The sequence below is a fragment of the Synchiropus splendidus genome, chromosome 6, assembly GCF_027744825.2.
Source record: "Synchiropus splendidus isolate RoL2022-P1 chromosome 6, RoL_Sspl_1.0, whole genome shotgun sequence".
NCBI classification, from domain to species: domain Eukaryota; kingdom Metazoa; phylum Chordata; class Actinopteri; order Syngnathiformes; family Callionymidae; genus Synchiropus; species Synchiropus splendidus.
The window spans coordinates 16,222,962-16,244,496 of NC_071339.1; the positions used below are offsets into that span (position 1 = coordinate 16,222,962).

Here is a 21,535-nt window from a genome sequence, read left to right on the forward strand (position 1 = left end):
GCTCACTTAGAGATCCCAACACCAAATTCCCGCTTGTTTAATTTGAAGCGACTCTCACCGGCATAACTGGTCTTGCGGCGCACCGTCAGGTTGACGTGACCCTGCTTAGCCGCCTGCTGCATCAGCTGCACCACCAGCTGGTGCGACTTCCCCACCACGGCGGTCCCGTCCACACAAATCAGCTCGTCTCCGGAGCGCAGGCGCCCGTCCTCGTCAGCCGCTCCGTACTTCACGATGTGGCCGATGTAGATCTGAAACCCGATGCAGTCATTTAGAAAAACAAACAACAGCTTTGACCTTTGGAGTTAATGCCGACGACGGGGACCGGGGTGAGCGTTTTGTCGGAGAAAATAAATAACATTTAGAGCTGCGGTCGTCACCGGAGCAGAGCTGTGAAATGAACGACTCGTTCTTTTCATCCACACGCGCCTCTGAGGCCGACGAAGGAGAACAAACAACCTTTCCTGCTCACAAACACACGTTTTGACGTAATAAGGCCACTGATAAAAGAGCAGCATTTTTCAAGATGGCTCTGACAGGACGCTTGAATTGATGCAGCTTCGCTAACATGGAAACGTTAACATTCAGGTGGGGGTTGGAGACGATGACTCACCGGCTCGCCCGGCTCGTTCCCGCCCAGGATCCTGAACCCAAAGCCAGTGTCCTTCCGCCACAGGAAGATGTCCTGCTCCTGGAAGTCTGGAACTGTAGAAACAAGAATCATGTTTTATTACTAAAGCAGACGTGCCAGTTAGCAACCAGAGCACCGCCACCACCGAGTTTTGTCACGCGTTAGTGTTGCGTACAAGTCTTTGCTGAAGTTAGCAGGACACAGCAGTCTGGTTTCCACCAGCTCTCTGTAGTGTATAGCTGAACTGCTGTGACATGACAGAGGGAAACAATGAGAGACCTGAACGGTTATTTATGCAAAAGGTTGTGTGAGACACTAGGTAACCGGTCAGAATTAAAATGTCCTGATCAGGGATTAAATCCTCCATGTTTACGTGACGCTAAGAACCAACTTCAATTTGACATGAATGACACCGAGTGAAGACCAAAGGCAAACAAACCATCAGTACGTAATGTGGTGACACCTACCAGAGAAGAAAACCACATATTATTTATTCTTGCCTGTATTTTGTTCTGGATATATATGTTCCTCGTTATTTTAGAAGGAAAACCACCCAGTTCTGCGAACAGTTCTGTTTGTGGAAGCTCGGCTGCTGCACATGCTGCTTTGGTTGCTTTGGTTTTAAGGGGCCATTTTGTGTACTTTTTTTCCTCAGTCATCTAATCTCACACAATCACGCAGCAGCTTCTCATCAAAATACATTTGGAAATGTTTGTGTTTATCAAATTATTTTAAGTTAACGTTTACAAAATGGCCTCCTCCCTTGAATCGCTCTGTATTACATAGAAAGAGCAACGAGGACTACAGAAATGGCGGACGGGTATCAAGTGATCACAAATTCAAAACAAAAAAAAACATTAGCTGGAGTAAAAGGTCACTAAAAAGTCAATCGCTTAAAAGTCCCTCATGAAAAAAACAGAATAAAATGAACTGATTCCCACAAAAAAGATGCTATGTTTCTCAACATTACATCTCAAGAGGCATCATGAGAGTAGCTCAAGGTTTAATGTGTTTCTGACCATTAAACACAAATCAGCTGAATAAAAAAATATTTAAATCAAGTTTAGCTTTGCCAGAGCTTCATTCAGAATTATTGTGTGTGTGTGTGTGTGGCTGACTCCGTTAGTAAAACCTGACAGATTGACAGCTCATGTACTCGCAGAGAGAAAAAGCCTTAAGGGTAGAGCTGGAGTGTGAGTGCGTGTGTGTGTTTGCATCCTTAAAACCGCTCCTTGTGTATTTGCATGGCTTTGCTAACAACACACACTAGCCAGGGCTCAAAAGCCACGAGAGGCAGCAGAAGGAGGCCAATCTGTTCTTCACGTCTCCGGCTGAGGTCCCTGCAGAGTCCGGCCACTGCCTCTAATCTGTCACAGCAGTAACCGCCGAGGTGCCAGGAGAGCAAGAGTCAAAGGCTAACTGTCGCACTTGGAAGGGTCAACGCCGCAGTTATTCCCTGCTCATGTCGATTAAGTGACTCCCACTGGGGCGCTGTCTGCCAGCGAATCAATGAGTGCTTTACAGGAAAGAGCACTGATGTTAACGGTCCAGATTAAAATAATAATGGCAGTAAATGAGACTTCCTGAAAGTTCTCTGACTTCTGCAATGAGATTCCTAGGAACTCATTTACCTCAGCTTTGGTAAAAAAAAACACTGGTATTACAGGTCCTTTCTGGCAGAGGTTTTAACAAACTTATCTTGTCACCAATCGCAACTGAATGCGGTGAAAGTTTCAAATTTGTATCTGTTCCACAGAACTGGGGTCAACCCTGCTGCCATCTAGTGGTTGTAGTGCGAAGAAGAGCTGGTGGATGAAAGCGCTAGTGTTGGCTCAGCTAATATTTCAACTGCTAATGCAGGGAAAAGGTCTGGGATTGCCAAAAAGGCACATAATTGGGCATCTTTGTCTGCTCAACATATGGGGGAAAGACTGAATTTAACTGAAACAGTCATAGTAAACAGAATTTTGTCAGGAAGATTTTTAAGCTTATATAAAAATTCAGCTCTTTGGAACTCTGATTACCCTAAGAGTGAATGGGATGGGATTTTAGGTGACTAGTACAATACATACTGAAGCGTCACAACAGGCTTCTGCTCCGCTTTACATTTGCTCTTCTCAATCCAAATCTTTTGTCCACTCAGCACCACTTTCGTGAGCTTATCAGCACCACCTGTCCACCTCTCATCACATTCTGCTTCAGTGGCGTCAAAAACACTGAGGGGGCTCGTGTCAAACAGGGATGAGAAGTCAGGTTTATTTCAGTCTATCCCTCCTTGATGTCTGTGATACCACTGTGAAGAGAGACTCTCAGATCGTCGTTTCAGAGTTCCAGTCTATCACTTTAGTTTTATTTTGAGCTCTCATCAGTCAGAACTCTAACGGATTCTTTATGGGATGTAACTCTGTACTCTGAATTCTTTCTCAAAGTGTGACTTAATTACGACACTTTCAATTGAAGCAAGTGGCCATATTTAATGATAAAATACTGGGTTTGACAAATGTGCAATGTGTATTCCATATCCAGTTTATTAATGGCTCGCTGCAGCTCTGATTCTTCACTCGTCATTGTCATGATAGCGAAGCACTGGTTTAAAGAAGAGCAGACAGCCAAAGCACCACCAGAGGACCCTACCTTTCTCCAACAAGACGCACCAGCTATAAACACATGAGCGTCCCCCACTGAGCCAGCGTCCCCATGCAGCCGCCACCAAAATAATATACTTACGCCTACTTTCATACATGCTCCTGGACTGGGCCCAAATCTTAAAGGGGTCTGGTTTCCTCTGGATGGTTCCGCTGTCTCCCACAGAGTCCTGCGGAAGACCGGGCAGTGGCTGGGATGGGGGCGGAGGCGCAACGCTCTCGTTGAGGGCCGTGGCCAGGGACTGGTGCACAGGCGAGTCGGTGTGGGCGCTACGGTGGCTGGAGACGCTGTGCTGCGAGCTGTTCTGACTGTCCTTTCTCGACAATTGCTGTTGAAGAAGAGGGACGTCATTAGCTGGACGGCCAAGAAACGAAGGAACCAGGAAGAAAAGAAGAATACAAAGAATCAGAAGGCTGAAAGGTGTCATGAGCCGCTTATCGGGGGAAGAGGAGGATAAAAGACATGACATACTGTTTTAACTCTCAATCTATCATTTGTAACCCCATGATCCTAAGAATATACTGCACTGTATCACAACATTGTTAATCTTGTACTAGCGATGATTGCAATTTGAAAGAGTAGGTAGAGTATAGGCCTTTGTTGGGGAGCGGTATAGCATCAGATTTGTGCGTGCCACCCCCCGGCAGGGTCATCCTGGCAGCCATATCCAGCATGTTCATCATCAGTGACGCTCACCAGCTTGCACTGCAATCCCAGAACAGAACCGGGACTTGAAGGAGCAGCGGGAAGATGTATTCCAGTCAAGGATGGGACCCGAGTTGCTGACTGAGCAGTGGATCTGCAGGGGTCCTAGAGTCTGACACACTCCAAGGCCTTGGTCCTCCACCATGTTTTGGCTGGCAGGGTGTGTCCACGCACAGATGTGCAGCTCAATATCTTTCAAACCTCTGCCACCCATCCTGGCAAACCAGTCCCAAATTCCAAGCACTAGTTGGTGCCCACCACTACCCCCACTCTTAAACACCTGCCGCCTGACAGTCGGGTTCTGTACAGTAATTCACTCACCAGTTTAATTCTGTCACTTCTTCAACCTAACAAAGACAAAAAGACTCTAGGATCATGATTAAGTCATGCTGCAGCAGGGAGCTCGGTTTATGAGGCTACATTGACTATTCTTTTTGTTTAACAGGAGAATATGTGAAAGTGGATCTTCCTGCTGTGGCTGAGACATTGAGACCGAATAAAGCACTTGTGGGGCTTCAGATCAAGGGAGGGCAGAACAGTCCAGTGGAACGCAGAAGGCGTCTGGTAAATTGCTGCCGGCCCTCAATAACATGGCTGCTTAAGCACCTGCTCAAGGATACGGCCGTGCCAGGGAGAGATAAAGCAAAAACCCTTTCTTTAGCTCCTATTCACCTTTTTCTTCACTCCTCGTATGAAGAATGACGAGTACAGCAGCGATAGGATGAGAGCAGATATTTAAAGACATTAAGAGAGAGTGGTTTCATCTGCTCGCCTCACACGACTCCTCATTACTTGGTGGACAAAAATACTCCAGGAGAGGAGTCGTCTGCGCTCAAATCAAAGTGTTCAGGCAGATCTTAGAATCCACACTCATTACCAAATCCTCCGCCTTTATCTTCAAGCTTTCTCAAGCTTAAAAATGATTCCAACAGTCAGCGCTGGAGAGTACTTCATACATGCTTCCTATTATATAATATTGATCCCTTTTCTTCAGCTCATCTGCGGTCCGGTGGCGCCTACCAAAGGAGCCCAGACGTTCCCCTCTCACCAGAATCCCACTCTTCTGGGGCAACACTGAGGTGCACCCAGGTGAGATGAGAGACATCTTCCCTCCAGAGTGACCACCCAATGAGGAAACGCTCACTCGAGAGAGTTGAAGTCACTACCCACAGGTGAGAGCAGTAATCCTCAGTCCTGGACATAAACTAGGAATAAATATGTCGACTTCCACAATCTTCGTAGTCTGTTAATATTCCACTATTCCCTGACTCTGATCCATCAACTTCAGAAGCAGCAGCTCTGCTCCGAGCTCCTCCTGGGTGACTCAGCTTCTGTTTCAACAGCTGTTTGTGTTAAAGACTTTATAGTTGCTGCCGCAAAGACCAGCAATGAGGGCCAATCTGCGAATCCAGATTACCATGTTTTGGCTCAGCTCTTTTTCACATAGACACTCATCCTTTCACCACTGTATCAGCAGCAAATGGACACCACCAAACTCTTGAATTAAATCATTAGTAAATCAATAGTAAATCACCTGTAGTAGATAGAATTCCAATGTAAAACACCCAAGACCACTAGGTCCAGTTTCATTATATAGACCCTTAAATCTATTGCACACACGCAGACTCAGAGGAGCTGATCCTCATCTCAAATACCTCAACTGGAAACTGATTCACATGACAAACACGGCTCCATCATCGAAGGTCAGCAGTGGCACAGTTCACTCCTTTCGATGTTAGTTAAGATAGCAACTATAGGCCCACAAGATTAGATTAGATGGCCTTTGTGGGAACCCTTAGAAGAGAGTGGGGTTGAAATATTGTCACCTGCACTGATCAAAAAAACAATTTCTTGAAAGACACAAATGCATTCAAGTTCCAAAAACAGATTTCAGGGGTCAGCATTGCGTAAGTTAGAACCAACCTGACCCAACAGAGGCCTGCGAACGAAAAAACATCTGGGGATGATTGGTGGCAGCACTGACGTCTTAAGGGCGACACCTGAGTTACAAACCCCTGCAGGAAGAGGGGAATGAAAGTGGAACCTCCAATGAGAGAAAGTCCATGATTCACATCTGATGACAAACCAAGCTGCTCCGACTCCATCTGCAGGAGCCTCATGACTTCAACCCCTCGCCCTGAAATCTCAATTCTCCTCAGGATGGAAAACAAATCTCATTTCTTAAGGTCTTTATTAGATTTGACCTTCTGCCGTCAGAGTGTTCCCCATCATGACCACTGGTCTAATACGCCAGCTTCTGCTGCTCCAATAACTTATCAAGGAGTCAGTAGATTGGAAGAATTGGGTGACTGGGGACAAGGGGAGGGGAGGTTGACTGAGAACACTGGCTGTTCCAGCTAATGTGTTTCAAAGAACATTTAAAAGCCAACACCCATGCAGCTGAAGAAACCATCACCACCATCTAACCCAGCACCAGATCCAGCACCCTTCAAGCCCACATGACATCACATACCATCCGAGTGTAATCTCTGTACGGGGGAGCCATCTCAAAATCATCCTGCAAAACAGACAAACAACCCGTGAGCCGCAGTCAACAGGGTCGCGTCGCGGACCGCTTCCTCTTATTCAACTCTCACGCGGCCACGCGTAGCACCCCCAGTATGTTAGCAACCCAGCTCACGGTGTGTGCATCAAAGCAGCTCCTCAGGAGGAGGGAGTGAGTGAGGCAGCACCCCCACAAACACAGGCAGGTAAGTTCGGGAGGTGACAGACAAACACAGACAACAAAAATGCATGGACTCACCAGCTTGGGGCTCTTCTTTGCAGGTGCCACCCCTGTATGCCAAGACAGAAAGGGGAAACGATGAGTTGTTAAATCAAACAGTCCAAAAAGGGCTCAAAGAAAAAAAGCGGAAGAGACTCCAAAACATTGTCAATACAGCGCTCGTCTAGCCCTCATCTCCTTCTCCTACATCTCCGCTTGCTTCCCTCACTCGCCCATCCACAGTTGAGAGACAAGAGGGGGGTGGGTGGGTGGAATGGAGGGGAGGGCAGGCAACGCAATCTATCTGCATCACTGCCGCGGCCAAGCTCTCGGCTTGACTGGTGCAGCGGAAGAGTGGGGCCAGCCTCCAGGGCTAACCCGCGTCTGCCCAGGCTACTCGACGTTTGCGCGAGTCGAAGAGAGAAAGTGCGACCCAAAAAAAAAAAAAAAAAAACACAAAGACCTGGAGAGCAACTAAGTCAAAGAAAGAAGGAGGAGGAGAAGAAGAGGAAGGCTGTCAGAAGGAGCAAAGCGAGCTGTGCTCTGGATTTCTTGGCCGTAGCATTACCCATGGAGAAGGAGTCCAAGATACTGAACATTAAATTATAGGCAACCGTCAGTTCTCCTCTTACTGAGACCATCTTCCTGTGTCCGCTGAGCGCCGCGCTCCGCTGTCGAAGGCTCCAGCATCTATAGGCAGTTATCGCGTCCTCCCCGTCTCTCCCTTTCCTGCTGCTTTTTCCTTTTTTCCCTTTTCTCTCTCACCCGACCGCACACTGTCCTCCCTCCCTCTTCCTTTCCTCAGCATCACCGCCCTCCCTCCCTCTCTCTCCCATCCTCACACACTGGAAAACCTCCCCGAAGCTGCTCACACGCCCATCAGACAGATTTTATACAGCTCTGACACGAACCTGACGGAACAATTGGCGGGGTCGTGATCGAGGACCAAAGCGCAGGAATTTGCTCCATCAGCGTGGATATTACTGTTACACTCACTTTCCCTTTTGTTGCTGTCATCACACAAATATGTGTCAAACAGGAGGATATTTAGCGCTGGGGAAAAAAAAAAAAAAGAGTACGAAACTGGGACGTGTCGCCTGCCAGTCCTTTTGGGAACCGATCATTAAATACACACATGATCAGGCTTGGTTTCTTTATCTCGCCGACATCTGGGCTCATTCATGACTGACAGCTCTGACTGCAAGGAAACCCTCCTCTCTTCCTCTGAACGCGCTCCTCTACACTTCCCTCTTCACCTCGCAATAAGAATGGCTGATGAGGAGGCGTGTTGTGAGTCTCTTAGGGGTAAAACAGGACGTCGATCCGAGTGACGGTTTGATTTCATAATGTGATTTAGCTGTCACTCAGGCAAGCCATCAATCTCACTATCACCGCACTGACAAGCCAAGCACACGAGTCACATGGTCTGCGATAATGACCTCCCATGACAGCCTCCTTCATCCATCTCACAGAGGAACGTAAGATTCCTCCGGAGTCAGTTGCTCAGTGATTAAAGGCCTGACTGACTCAGAGCTTTTGGATCTTAAATCCATGCTTTGTTTCATACACACAGACCTTCATTTGAACAGAAAAAACGTATGGACCTGAAGAGCAGGGCTCAGCATTGTGGAAGACAAAAATGCCAGTGTCTGAAGCCTCTGTAGTGAAGACTATAGAAATGGCAGATAGTCACACAGTTGCACAATAAAGAAACAAAGCAAACAAAATCCAATACATTTAGAAACAATAGATAACAAAGAGCATACAAAGAATCAACAAATGTAGAAAAATACAACAGTGTACTCTTAAAGTAGATCTCCACTCAGTACACTGAGATCAAGACGCAGGAACTGACGTCGTGTCGTGTTGGTGCTACAAACAGACTAATCTATTAAACAATCAGAATTGGAACTTGTATTTTGAACTGTCAAACTTTCCAGTCTTCCCCGTCAACGCTCTGATACAGAATTAACCTCTAGTGGTCCTGGAGGAGGAATATCCAAGTAGCGTCCATGTTTAATCGAGAGAGAGCGGTTGAAAGCTGATAATTGAGATTTATTGTGATAGATGAATCGACCAGCTGGGGGGCTCCTGATTTACAGTGGTGGAATTTTGGCATGGTACGCATGGGTAGGCTGATGCTCCACATGCACATGAGGACAACTCATTTCTCAAGACAACACAAACCAACCAGCCACTCTGCACTTAACTGGATCAGCATCCAGGCCAGAGAACGAGGAACTAGGAACTGCATTTTTCAGAGAACTTGTCCCATCTGATCCTCAATTTCACACAAAATGCCACAATGTCTTTCTGATTGTGAACAACTTTTTCAGTGAGCAGTGATCAGTTCGGTATCAACTGATCCCCGAGGCTACAGCGTTGGTATCGGAAGCTGAACTGAACGGGTCACTTCTGCTTGTGACGACACTGTATTCCACCTGTGGCCCAGTGATGAGAAAGATATTTCTCACAGCTTCTTGAGTCGACTCATATTTCATTTCGTTCTCATCTGCCAAACAATCAAACTCAACTAATCATTCATGCCAGTCTCTAACTGCTGTTCAAACCATGGCGGATGTAAACAGTAAACAGCCTTGTCCTTTGAACATAAAAAAAAAAGTTTCTAGTAGAATTGCTCGGAGGCAAAGAAAAGCAGAGTTTCAATTAAAAACTTCTTCTATGTTCAGGGACTTTCTGTTTATGTAAAGACGACGCAATACTGAGAACGAAGACTGCAGGATTGTGAGAGTCGAGATCTCACATCGAATAACTGACTTTTCAATGGATGTCTAATAAACTCCTTCTCGTACTAGTTTCAATCGGTTCATCACTTCAAGTGTGTGAGTGTTGGACCTCATGTTGTCAATGGAGGGGGCCCCACAGACGCTTAGGGCAGGTGGGTAATCTCATCTGTTCCTCACGAACAGCAGCCAGACAACAGTCCCTCATGTGTGTCCTCAGAATCTTTCACAGCAGAAGGCTAACCCAGCGACCCGCACACTAATTCTCCTGTCCGTTACAGGCAGCCAACACCTGAGTCCGAAATGCCATTTGGACAGCAATGGAAACAGCGGATGTGTTGAACTGCCTCTTGTGAGTCTGAGGTCCACTCGTGTCTGAAGGAAGTCTGCTGGCAAGTTAAGGTCGGCTGTGTTTGCAGGAGATGTTAGTCCCTCACATGCAAAAGAGCAACATAAAGAATACTGTTGTTGGTGACGACCCCGTGTATTAGAAGTAGATACACAAGTTTAGACAGAAAATATATGTTCTGCTTGAAACAAAACACATTTCTCTGCTACATTCAAAATCTGGAAAGGTATCATTGAAAAATATATATGTATATATCTCAAAGGTAAATAATGTAAAAATGGCCTCAAACAAACTTGTTTAAAAAGAACAATTGAAGGGGGGTAATATATTTGAGTGGAGACGGTGTAACTCGGACATGTTGTAGGAAGGGGACTAAGAGCGTGCGAATCAAGGGGTCATGGAAATAATTAGAAAGAAAATATTGAACTAAGCGAATGTGACATTTGACCTTTCTGATGCTGAAACGTGACTCTGAATCTGCAGTCAAAGTACAGGCGTCAGTCGAGCTGGCTGGACTCCCTCACCTGTGAAGGTTGGACTAAATGATCTCACTCACTGGCTCCGACACTTGCATTACAGCAGACCTCTGACTGATTATGTGTCGACCAGATTCCTCCCTCCGCTGCCAAACTGGCAGCTCGCTGAATGAAAGCCATTACTAAGCAGATTATGTTGTCGAGCCGTGCCACGTGCTAATGTGTAAATATTGGTCCACCGTGGATCAGGAGCTTCCCGTCGCGTAGGTCCATCTGTCGCCATGGCGACACCGTGTGGAGCTGTCAGATGGTCTCCAGGCAACCGTTGTTGTGGTAGACGACTGACTCTCATCAGCAGTAGCCATCGGACTTGACAGGCGAATGGAGCGGCTGACGCTTTCTGAGTGTGGCAGACCAAAGTGGCTATGACATCTAAAACATGCTTGACTCAGTCGCGACATTTTCCCAGGAAAGAGGAGTATAGCTAGGTTTAGCAGCCAGAGAGCAACTTTCAAAAATAGTTTCGAGTTTTCAGGCTGACAACTGTAGTAAGGTCCTTCAACCCTTAAGGCACTAGTGAAATGTTCAACTTTGGTGTCGCTATTTTAAAATAAAATACTAAAATAAAAATCATCAGTCATCTAATGTGTATATTCTGGCATCAGGAGGCAGTCATAGTGAATGACATTACTCTTGTAGATTTTTTTTTTCCACTGGCGACACTCTTCGTCATCTCACCTCTCAAGCACCAAGGTCACTGTCATTTAAGAGGGAGTCATGAATACCACTGCTCCTATGTGTGGTGTATTTTCTCTCGCAGCTTCTACCATGTCTGATGATATTTCCTGTTTTGTTTTGTTTTTTTCCATTCCCCACAAGCGGAGATTGACCATGCTACCACTACATACCCGGACCCAGGGAAGCAAAGCTCTTGGTGAACGGATTCATTGTCACCATGCGCAGAAGCACTGTCACTTTCTGGACAACTGAACATCTTCATCCGAGGACGGATATTTCTCTTCAGAATCTGAGTCAGTCATAATCACTCTCCTTGCTCTCTGTGATGCTCCCAGTACATAACTACAACCTCCCTTGACTGCTGAGGCGGTTTTGAATCTCTACTTACCCCCACAGCATGTCCACAAATATGGCTCACACTGAAGCAACAGGTATCCACCACCTGCTTGTGTGAAGTCGTAACTACACCAGGCTCCATATTAGCACCTTGGCTTGTTTGAATGCAGTGGTGCTGCTTGTTGGAACTTTGCAACTGAAGCACTTAAAGGGTTAAATGGGTTCAGTACTGAAGGGTCATTAGGTCTCCTCGCTGCTGCCCCCATTACCTGACTTCAGGGAAGACAAATGGAGTAGAATGGTCACTCACAAAAAGAGATAAACCTTCATGTCAGCTTTGTCACGGCAGGTTTAGACCTTCAAGGATGTGCTGAAACGCGGCACCACCCCGCAGAGGATCATATGCGGAGGATTGCCATGGAAACACAAAGTATATGGCGAGCTTGCGCCCTGGTGTTACCAGTGATGATTCACAAGGTCTACAACACTCCCCCTCCAAAAAAAGGAAATAAATACAGCGAGGTGAAGAGCAGGCACCAGGCTGCTCTTCAATCATCGCTCCCTGGACCACTGCCTTTCCTCACGGTGCCACTGGAGTCTGCCGTCAGCAGCATCTTTAATGCCAACTAGGCACAAACTCAAGGCTTCCTGCTCGTCAGGAAATCGACATCCTACTTTTGCATCGTCATCTCACTAATATCTGTCAGTCACCGACACAACCTTGTGAGGTCATAAATTGGTCCGATGCCCCTCTAGCTGTCAAAAGATGAAATATATCCGGCTAACAAGAGCACAAGTGTAGGCTCGGAGTTTACATTTTTGTCACAGTCAAGTGTGCGATCAACGGTCAACACAACAGATTGATTTTTACATCTTTAAAAGCAGAACTCAAAGCAAATCTGTCGAGTGCCTCTCCACGGATCATCAGGGCCTCCATTATGGCCAAAAGAGCCTCTCTAGAGAGGCAGTGATCCCCTTTGTCTTGGAGTATGTGACACACGCAGAACGAAAAAGCAGGAAAAGCACCATGTTTCTGTCATCAGTGATGCAATAAATCCTTTTCAGACAGCACTTAAAGGCAATGGAGCAGACTTCACCTCCCTCCCTGTCTGATGTTGAGTTGGGTGTTACTTCACCATTCAGGGACAGCTAAGAGAATTGCTTGTTTCTGTTTCAAAGTTCTAATTTGATGCAATTTGTTTCCTCCTTTGGTCAACTTTTAAACAACTTGTTTCTGTGTTCTGCCTTTTTTAAGTTTAAATACGATACATATGTGTATGACAAGAGAAACAAAACAACAAATCTCAATTATTTGCGATACTGTGACTACAGCAATATATTACAATATTTGTTAACAATAAATTATTTTAACAAAAAAAAAAACAACACGCATTTTAGCTGAAGAGCCATCTGGGTGGCCTAAATGGAAAAACATGAGAAATTGTAATGAATTGTGTGAATTGTTATTTCAGCAGGATGCTGTACATTTCCAAGCCCAACTAGCGGCCTAATCTTAGTGCCATCATACTGGTTTCCATGAAATTTCCGTATTCATTTAATATCAATAAAGTATCGCAACATTTGAGAGCACCAATATTTTCTAATACCCCAATTGAGATGTTAGCCTTTTATTTAACTTAGTCTCAGTTGTATAGATCCATAAACACATGTGCACCTTGGCAAAGGAAATGTCTCATAGCTCCATCTACATCCATGTGCATGTGAATGTACAATTGCAAAACAAAGGTTTTCAGCACTAAATTTGTCGTTTGGTTGTTGGCGGCTCCTATTCTAACCATGCACTGAAGTTCAGGAAGATTTTCAGTCAAGTAAAGTTGAACACTCACTGAAGTATTTTATGGGTCTGGGATCCTTTTATCACCCGTCAATTTGCGATCTTTTGTAGGGACCCCTCACACCCAGCTTGCCAAACAACAGTTGCCATACTCCTGTGGCCATGATGCACACTTTCATGCTTCATCAGTGTTTCAAACTTTGAACATGTCTGTGTGAGGATCATTTTTCTTTTCAAGAATGACCCCTTGTGGTGAGGAATGGAGATGTGTATTTTTTAATGGCTGACATCTTAGCATCTAAAAACATGAAATTCCGCCCCAAAAATCCCCACAGTTCTGGGTCGCATTCGGCTCATTAGCATCTTAATTATCAGTGTTCCATCATCGTCCCTCTGACTAATTGGAGAGTTTGACAAACCTTTTTTAAATAACGCTGACGAGCACCTTCTGAGGGAGCGGACGGGAAATTAACATCTGTGCTGACGCCAGACTCCAGGGGCCAAAATGAATCGTGTCAGAACATCAGCGGGAGCACGTCAGGACGTTTCCTCCATTAACACATCACGGCCGCGCTAATGAACGCCGCGCAGAATACAAATCCGATGAAGCCGTTCTGATAGTTTGTACGTGACCATCGAGTCTGAAGCCTCTGGTGACATCAGTTCCACTTGTTCGAGGCAGCATTAACATCAGTGCCACCTCAGTCTAATTACAGTCAGGCTAATGCCACATTAATAACAGAGCCACTGCCAGGCTGAGATGCAGCAGCTGGATCAGAACTGAGTCAGAACAACAGCAGACAGCCATGTTCTCAGGATATCTGGCGCTGGATTGGGAAAATATCAGCAGGCGAACTACAAAGGTACCACCAGGGATGGAGCAGAACCTTCTTTGGGTGATGGTGTAAGCTCAGCCTAAATCACCATCATCACCCAATTGAAAGGACAACACCAGGATTGTCATTCTGGTTCCCACGTCCTTGTTCCCCTCCACGGCTCCAGTGCCGCACCAATTGCCCATCAAAAGCAGGAGAGGAATGAATTGTACCGTCACAGGCCAGCGAGTTGCTCCTGCTGCACCTAGTGAAGGTGAGCAGACCAAGTCGAACACCTATGAGTCTTTAGAGCGAACTGCTGTCCTGGTAAAAGCATACAAACCCACGCTTATCCGACATGAATACTGAGTGGACAGTCGGCAGCGGACAGAAAACCCTGAAAGCTCCTCTTTGTTTCCTAACAAACTGTCATCGAATGTTTCCATCCATCGGCAGCTCCTCTCCCCTCACTTCCCCTACTTGTCTCCCATTTCTCCTCCAGTAACTTCCACTCCCTACAGGCGTTGATAATAAAAATGAAAGGAGATAAAAAGACGCTCTTTTTGCGAGCTGAGAAGTTTGAGAGGCATCAAGCAGATGCACGGGAGTTCGTCTGAAGAGCTGATGTTAAATGAGGACACACAAAGTGAGGAGCAGAACACAAGAGGGAGCAACAGCACAGTGATATGAGTCTCTCTCAAAACAGATCAGTTATAAGAAACAATGCTAATGGGACCAGGCCTAAGGAAGACATCATTGGCTAGAAGCTATTCAACTGCAGTCCAGCAAGGATAGAGCCGCACGTCTTGAGTTGTTTCCAGGTCAGGTGAGACACATCATCTCACCAGCCGGTCATGCTCCTACCCCTCTCCCACTTGAACATCTCACGAGGAGGTGAGACACCCTGACATGAGACACCTGTCTAGTCTTGGAGGAGTGGTGGTTGTCTAAGCTTCTCTCTCCATGGAGTCCAGAGAGACAAACAATTGTTCTGTCACTCCGTCTTTCTCTCACAGATAGACAAGAACCCAAGACACTGAAACTGCTGTGTTGTGGAGGAAGCTCTCCTCTCCAACCTCGACAGAACATTCCACCACTTGTCTTCCAGAGTGAGTATATTTTTAGTGTGTAGAGAAACAAACATAAAAAATGGACAGTTTCAACGCATGTTTGAAACCACCAGAACAGTTTGTGAGAAGAATACGCTGGCAACATCACAGCAAGCATCTGGAAGAAGAAGAGACCTCCACTCACCCCTCTGCACCAGCATGGTGACCTCGCTGCCTTTGGGACACTTGCTGAGCATGTCCACCACCTGGTTGTGCGACATGCTCTGCACGTTCCTCTTGTTCACCTCCACGATGATGTCACCCTCCCTGAGGCCACGGCATCTTGGGTAGTCCACAATCTGCTTGACCCTCTGACCCCCGCCTCCCAGGCTGTCTGCGATGGTGAACCCGAAGCCCTTGTCTCCCTTCTCCATGTGGACTGTGATGAGCTCCGGTTGTGTTGCGATGGATGAGGCTAAGGTGTGCACGTCACTGGGGTAGCCGTGTTGTGAGGAGGTGTCCGACGCTACTTCCGTCACCGGGCTGTGAGGTCGCGGGAGGCCATTGAGCGGCAGCCCGCCATTGGCCGAGACATTGTTGTTGTTCTGGCTGCTGTGGCTGGACGGGGACTCGTAGCTGTTGGACACTTCCTGGCCATTGACAATGATCGGATCTTTGTTGTCCAAGATGGCCACAGATGTGACAAGGCTCGTGTTGGGGTCGTCGGGGTCAAAGGGTAGCGGGTAACCCCGACACAGCTCCAGGTTGACCATAGAGCCGATGGGAATGGACTGGAAGATCTTCACGACCTCTGCGTGAGTGTAGCCGAGCACACACGTGTCGTTGACACTCACAATGACGTCACCTGAGGAACACATTGACACAGATCCCTCCATGATGAGAAACACTCATCGGAAGACTACATGAGGCAAAAAAACTATTAAAACAAGCACTTGAAATATGTATTAGATAATGGGAAAAAATTCAAAATTTAAATAACTAAAAATACTAAATCAGATAACAAGACAAATGAAATGGAGAAGAATAAAATAACAAACTGAAAACTTAGAGGAAAAAAGATTGAATATATACGAATTTCTTGAAGTTTGCGAAGAAAGTTTTAAATTTTAACAAAAAATTAGAAGGAAAATTTAAATGAGGCTGAGAGTGAATCACATTACAAGAGAAAAAATTAGTCTGAGTGTTTGTAAATTGTAAATTTATATTTTTTTAAAAATGGGCACATCTGATACCCCTTAAGAAAAAAAAAAGAATCGCAATTACTGTTGTAAAACAAAAGCTGTCAATATCCGCGACCAAAACGTCCCGTCTGAACAAAATACTGTCCAGCGGTGAGTTGTGAATTTTAACATCCAAGTGTGAACCAGTCGAAACCTCACCTGTCTCCATCTTCCCGTCCAGCGCGGCGGGCCCATCCAGAACCAGACTCTTGATCTGCAGGAATTCGTCAGGCTCGTCTCCTCCCACAACGGTAAAGCCGAAGCCGCGTCGGCTCTTCTTCAGCTTGGTATTGATGAAAGTGCCCTTGAGCTCCGAGCGGTTCCGCGTGAAGAAGGGTTTCCCACCTGGGGTCAGAAGAACAAACATGAGGATCTCCAACTGGCCGACTCATCCCACACTTGTCGAAGGGGAACAGGCAATCATGAAAGAGCTGAGCCAAAAGACAAAGCTCTCCAATGACCAGATTTCTCCTCCCATCTGTCATTAGTTTTGGAGTGACACAACGAATCCTATGTCCCAACCTCAGATGAGTGAAGGAAAAAATTGTTTAAGAACAATCCTTCATATATAAATGTCTTATTTCTATATTCTTTAATCGCTCATATCCTTTCTAAAAACCACCTCCCGTGTTCCAATGCAGCAGATAGAGGCTCCACAGTCTTATCTGCAGCAGTTATGGAACACAGCACAGCAGTGCTGTTGAGACATATATTACAACATGTCTTATGAAAGATAAGCAGGAAGAAAAGCAAATTAAGGTGAGACTGCAGTTGTGTGTTCCGTATCGCAGTATCGATAATAAAAATTGTGGTGAAGACAAGCCGACGAGATGCTGCCTGATAACGGCAAGGATTTCATTCATCTTTTATCTTGAGCAAGTTCAAGCAAAAGAGAGTGAAGCAGCATGGAGAGAGAAAAGGTATTGAAAGAAGAAGACTCTTGAGGTCGGAGTTCAAACTGAGACTGGAGAGGGAAGAAACCATTCGACGCATCAGAAAGAAACTGAAGTCAAATCATGGAGAGGGAGCTCAACGTACGTTTCTGCCCGACAGCGTTGGAGGTTGGGGGTCCCGTCTGTGGGTCTCTATAGGTCTCCTGATGGTTGGCAGCATAGCTGGCCAGTGGGGCTCCCGCCATGTTGGAGTCCTCCATCCATTCTGCAACAAGACAAGACTTTTACAGACCCAGTTGCCAACAACACCAAGCCAGGACAACACAGTAGCATAACAGCATAATTTATATAATATTTTTCTTGGTGTAAATTTCAATTACACTTCATTATTATTATTATTAAGGGGTTAAATTTTGTTTTATTTTTGTTTACTTCTTTGCCAAACATTTTTTATGAATAATCCCAATTTTTGTTCATACATTTATTTTTTACTGGGATTACTTTTAATACACAACATGTTCTTTTTATGGCCCCAAAATACTGTATATATATATATATATATATATATATATATATATATATATATATATATATATATAGATAGATAGATAGATAGATAGATAGATAGATAGATAGATAGATAGATAGATAGATAGATAGATAACGTTGATTTTATAGACATAGTGCAGCTGTACTTTGCTTTTTTCTCATATCTCATTTAGTGCTTTGGTGTTTTATATATATATATATATATATTTTTTTTTTTTTTTTTTTTTTTTATTTATTTATTTTTTTTTTTTTTTCAGTCCAACCTGCTGTTTGAGGTGTTGAGTGCCTAACAACCACTATGGATGGCATTAAGAAGAGAACTGAGAACAGTGAAGTCACGAGAGTGTCGGAGCAAGAGCCGACAGGAAAGAAGGGAAAGATGTCGTAAGCTCAGCAGTGGAGCGTTGAATATTCTCGTTGATCATGACGTAGCAGACAAAAGACAAGAATCTGTTCATCTCCTTTTCACCCTTCAGCACTTGTTGCATGAGCTACTTGACGTTGAGCAGAGAGAAAACAGAGTCTGAGTTCTGCCTCCTGGTTGATTAATCACCTTGTTTCCCTGTCAGCTCGGGTCAGCCTGCTCCTTTATTAACAGTCTAAACAAGCGGGTCAGAATCGATGCCCACGTGGAAAAAAAAAGGAGCCAAATTCCATCCGGTGCGGTGGTATTGAGTTTTCAGAGGAGAGCGAGGCTTCAGAGGAGAGACGTCAGCGAGTAATCGAGTGGAATTGAACCATTTCTGCTGAACCAGCGAAAGGTGGTCAGCGAGTTCCCACGTGGGCCGCCGTGCATTTACGATTAATCTCTCTCCACTGAAGGTTTTTCACAGGAAGCAGGAGCCAACAATTCATGTGACCGGGAGTCACGACCGGTCGAGTTGTCGACGGACGTGAGGAGCACTCTTGTTGTAATCACACCGCGTGTAAACTGAAAACAAGTGGATCCATTTCTTTAATGAAACCACATAAGTTTACTTATGAACTGTTATATTGCCACAGTGTGTCAGTACGTGACAGAAGAGTGCGGCCACATCAGTCAAATGTCTATTATGATGATGATAAAAATGGCCACAACGACCAGTGCGTCACATTGTCACTAACACATCAATAGCAGACACTCTGTAGTTCTCAACTGTGTCATGTCACATACCGTGCATGACTACGTTCTTTATGATATGTTATATACTAAAATAGGTGACATATTTTTCTCCACAAACTGAAACCACCCTCTGACCTGTGATGAGACAACACATGTGACACACTCTGTCGAATTAGATAATGTCTGGTTTTTACATGACATGTAAATGTATACAATTCAACCGACTGCCTTTGTTTTTTGAGTTCCATGTTATTACTGTTGTGGAAGCGTTTCAGGGGGTGATGAGTTGTTTTTTTTGTACTAATGAGAACTTGATTTTCAATCATGAGGAAAATGGGTTTTGTTTTTCCTTTCCTGACATTTCTACTTTTTACTTTTTACTTTACACAAGGGTAATATATGTTTTTGAACATTAATACTTGAACAAGTACCAATGACGTGTCATCTCTTTCAATCTCTTCTAATCCGTTGACAGTAATTACATGAGACATTTACACTGCTCAAACTTCTTCTTCTTCTTACATTCCATCTGCTCGACAGGGTGATCAACATTTCGTCTCACATTAGCAACTGATTGAAAAGGAGCCGAGTGAAGAACAGTTGACACGTTTCCCTACTTCCCCAAACAGGAGTGATGTGTAACTGTGAATGCTTATGTGTGTGTGTCGTGTCCTTCATGTAGTGCTACAGTCAGTTACTTCTCATCTCTAAAGCTGTCTGGCAGCTTCTGTGTCAGATACATTTTCTTCAATACCATCACATTGTTCAGGTTTTCTATGCCTTATTGAATGTGTAGCTTTCATGCAACGCAGCATTATTACTCTGTCCTATTCGTGTGGTCATGTGATGATCCCTGTACCATACTTTGCTACTACGTCAGGACTTGTTCTGGTAAAATGTGTGTTAAACGTGATGTGTGGTTGGAATATGTCACGTTTCAGAGCTCCGCTTGTGTTGTTTATTACACATGGCATCACTATAATGTGACAGCAGGAGTCATGCCCCTAGAGGGAGGAGTTGTGAAGGAACCTCAGGTGTGGCGCTCACCTTCGGGTGGCTGCTGGGGCTGAGGCTGCTGCTGCTCCAGCTGCCGGCGCCTTTTCACCTCCAGCAGGGGGTTCTCGTACTGGGTCTTCCTGTTAATGTGGCTGATGGGAGCGGAAGATGAAAAAGCAGGTAATGGAGATTAAAAGAACATTGAAGAGGGTGAGGGATTAGCGCAGGAACACACAGGACAGGATTAGAGCGATGAGGGCCAGAAGATAACTCTGCATTAATATGCAGATACAGACAACACAAAGCACCTCTGAATATATTAGACACACTTGTCAAACAAGCGGCATTATTACATCCTCTTCCTTCCAGAACTTCACAAGCCCCGCTTCATCCATTTTCTGCCTTCAATGTTGCTACCAAGAACTCCTCGGGCTGATCCATTACCGGCCGCAACACGCAGTGAGACCAGGTGTACCTTCACAGTACACCGTGCAGGTTCACAGAAAAGAGGGCCGGAAGAGAGTTTTACAGCATCAGCGTCTCAATAATGCAATAAAGAGCCTTGTCACTCGGGAAACCAGAAGATGAAGAAGCTCTGCTGCGGCCAGTCATTTCAGACAGGAGACTTTAATACCGACTGTTTGAAGAAGACACAATCAGACTGGCTGTGACTCAACAATTTCCGCATCACCTTGAGTGAGTATGTGTTGATGGAAAGGTTTTGCGAAAGAACCTAATTTGGGATCACAAGGAATGGACGTCAGAGTTTCACAGTCGTCCATGACGACAGTGATGACGGAGGGTTTAGAAACACATCACAACCGTCACCCAGCAACCAGACCATCAAACCACCCAGCATTAACACCGGTCATACAAACTCAAGCTGACATGCTAACACGACTAATAACAGATTCTAACAAAGTCGGCGAATCACGGTCCTGATAATAACACAATGTGGAAAAGCAAAAAGTTAACTTTGTGTCTAATAATAGCACTAAAATTTATTAATACTGATATCTTTCAAACAATAGGGCACCGATCCTCCATGCTGCCCTCCTTGTGGAAATGGAAAACTACGCCACAGTACCCGCTGCAGCTCCTGCTGAAAATCGGGGGACATCCGCGCTAACACATGGCAGGTTCACGGACTTTCGCCATTTCATTGACGTTTTCAGTCATAGGGACCGCAACATAGGTAGATAAAAAAACACACGTTTCACGTCTCCAGATGCACGTCCAACCTACAACATTTTGATACTGATAATGTTATAGCTGCGCCTCTGAAATGCAGACACGATTTACAGTCGTAGGGTCACATTGAAGTGAAGTGTGATGTAATAATAATTATATAGCTGAACCTCGTTCTCTTCGCTGCAGTTTTGGCAGGGTTTCCACCAGTATTCCCATGATTATCCCCCATAAATAAATAAATAAACATGGTACAGAACACAGCCAATCTTGAAGCGGTCCAAAAGAAAAACTAGGAAGGAAGGAGGGTTGACATTAACTGAATTGGTGACAATAAAACCAATAATTCTGCTGTTTTTATGCTCTTTAGTAATGATAACAAGTAAATCTCTCTGCAATCTGCAGTCGTCCTCCTGTCTGTACACCAGTATCACAAAGTATAAATATAGTTGGGGTTAGCGGCTTCCAACGGTCGGAATACTTCATGTGTGTTCCAGCTTCTGGAAACCAGAACAGAATAGCGTTGGTGCGTTCAAGGAAGCAGGGAATGTCCAAAG

General features: G+C 45.1%; 1 protein-coding gene across 9 annotated transcripts in view; it reads right to left on the minus strand.

The window, feature by feature from the left end:
- magi1b (membrane associated guanylate kinase, WW and PDZ domain containing 1b) overlaps positions 1-21,535 on the minus strand; it is a 97,546-nt gene that overhangs the window by 15,799 nt on the left and 60,212 nt on the right. For 7 of the 9 annotated variants that reach the window (XM_053868746.1, XM_053868741.1, XM_053868744.1 and 4 more), the window contains 9 exons: positions 19,842-19,942; positions 17,289-17,408; positions 16,410-16,595; positions 15,215-15,874; positions 6,747-6,778; positions 6,456-6,500; positions 3,359-3,605; positions 614-705; positions 59-251 (listed from right to left, as the gene is read on the minus strand). In XM_053868746.1, the coding sequence (XP_053724721.1) occupies positions 59-251; positions 614-705; positions 3,359-3,605; positions 6,456-6,500; positions 6,747-6,778; positions 15,215-15,874; positions 16,410-16,595; positions 17,289-17,408; positions 19,842-19,942 (1,676 nt within the window). The remainder of the gene's footprint in view (positions 1-58; positions 252-613; positions 706-3,358; positions 3,606-6,455; positions 6,501-6,746; positions 6,779-15,214; positions 15,875-16,409; positions 16,596-17,288; positions 17,409-19,841; positions 19,943-21,535) is intronic. The other 2 variants (XM_053868742.1, XM_053868745.1) reach the window with 2 other exon arrangements.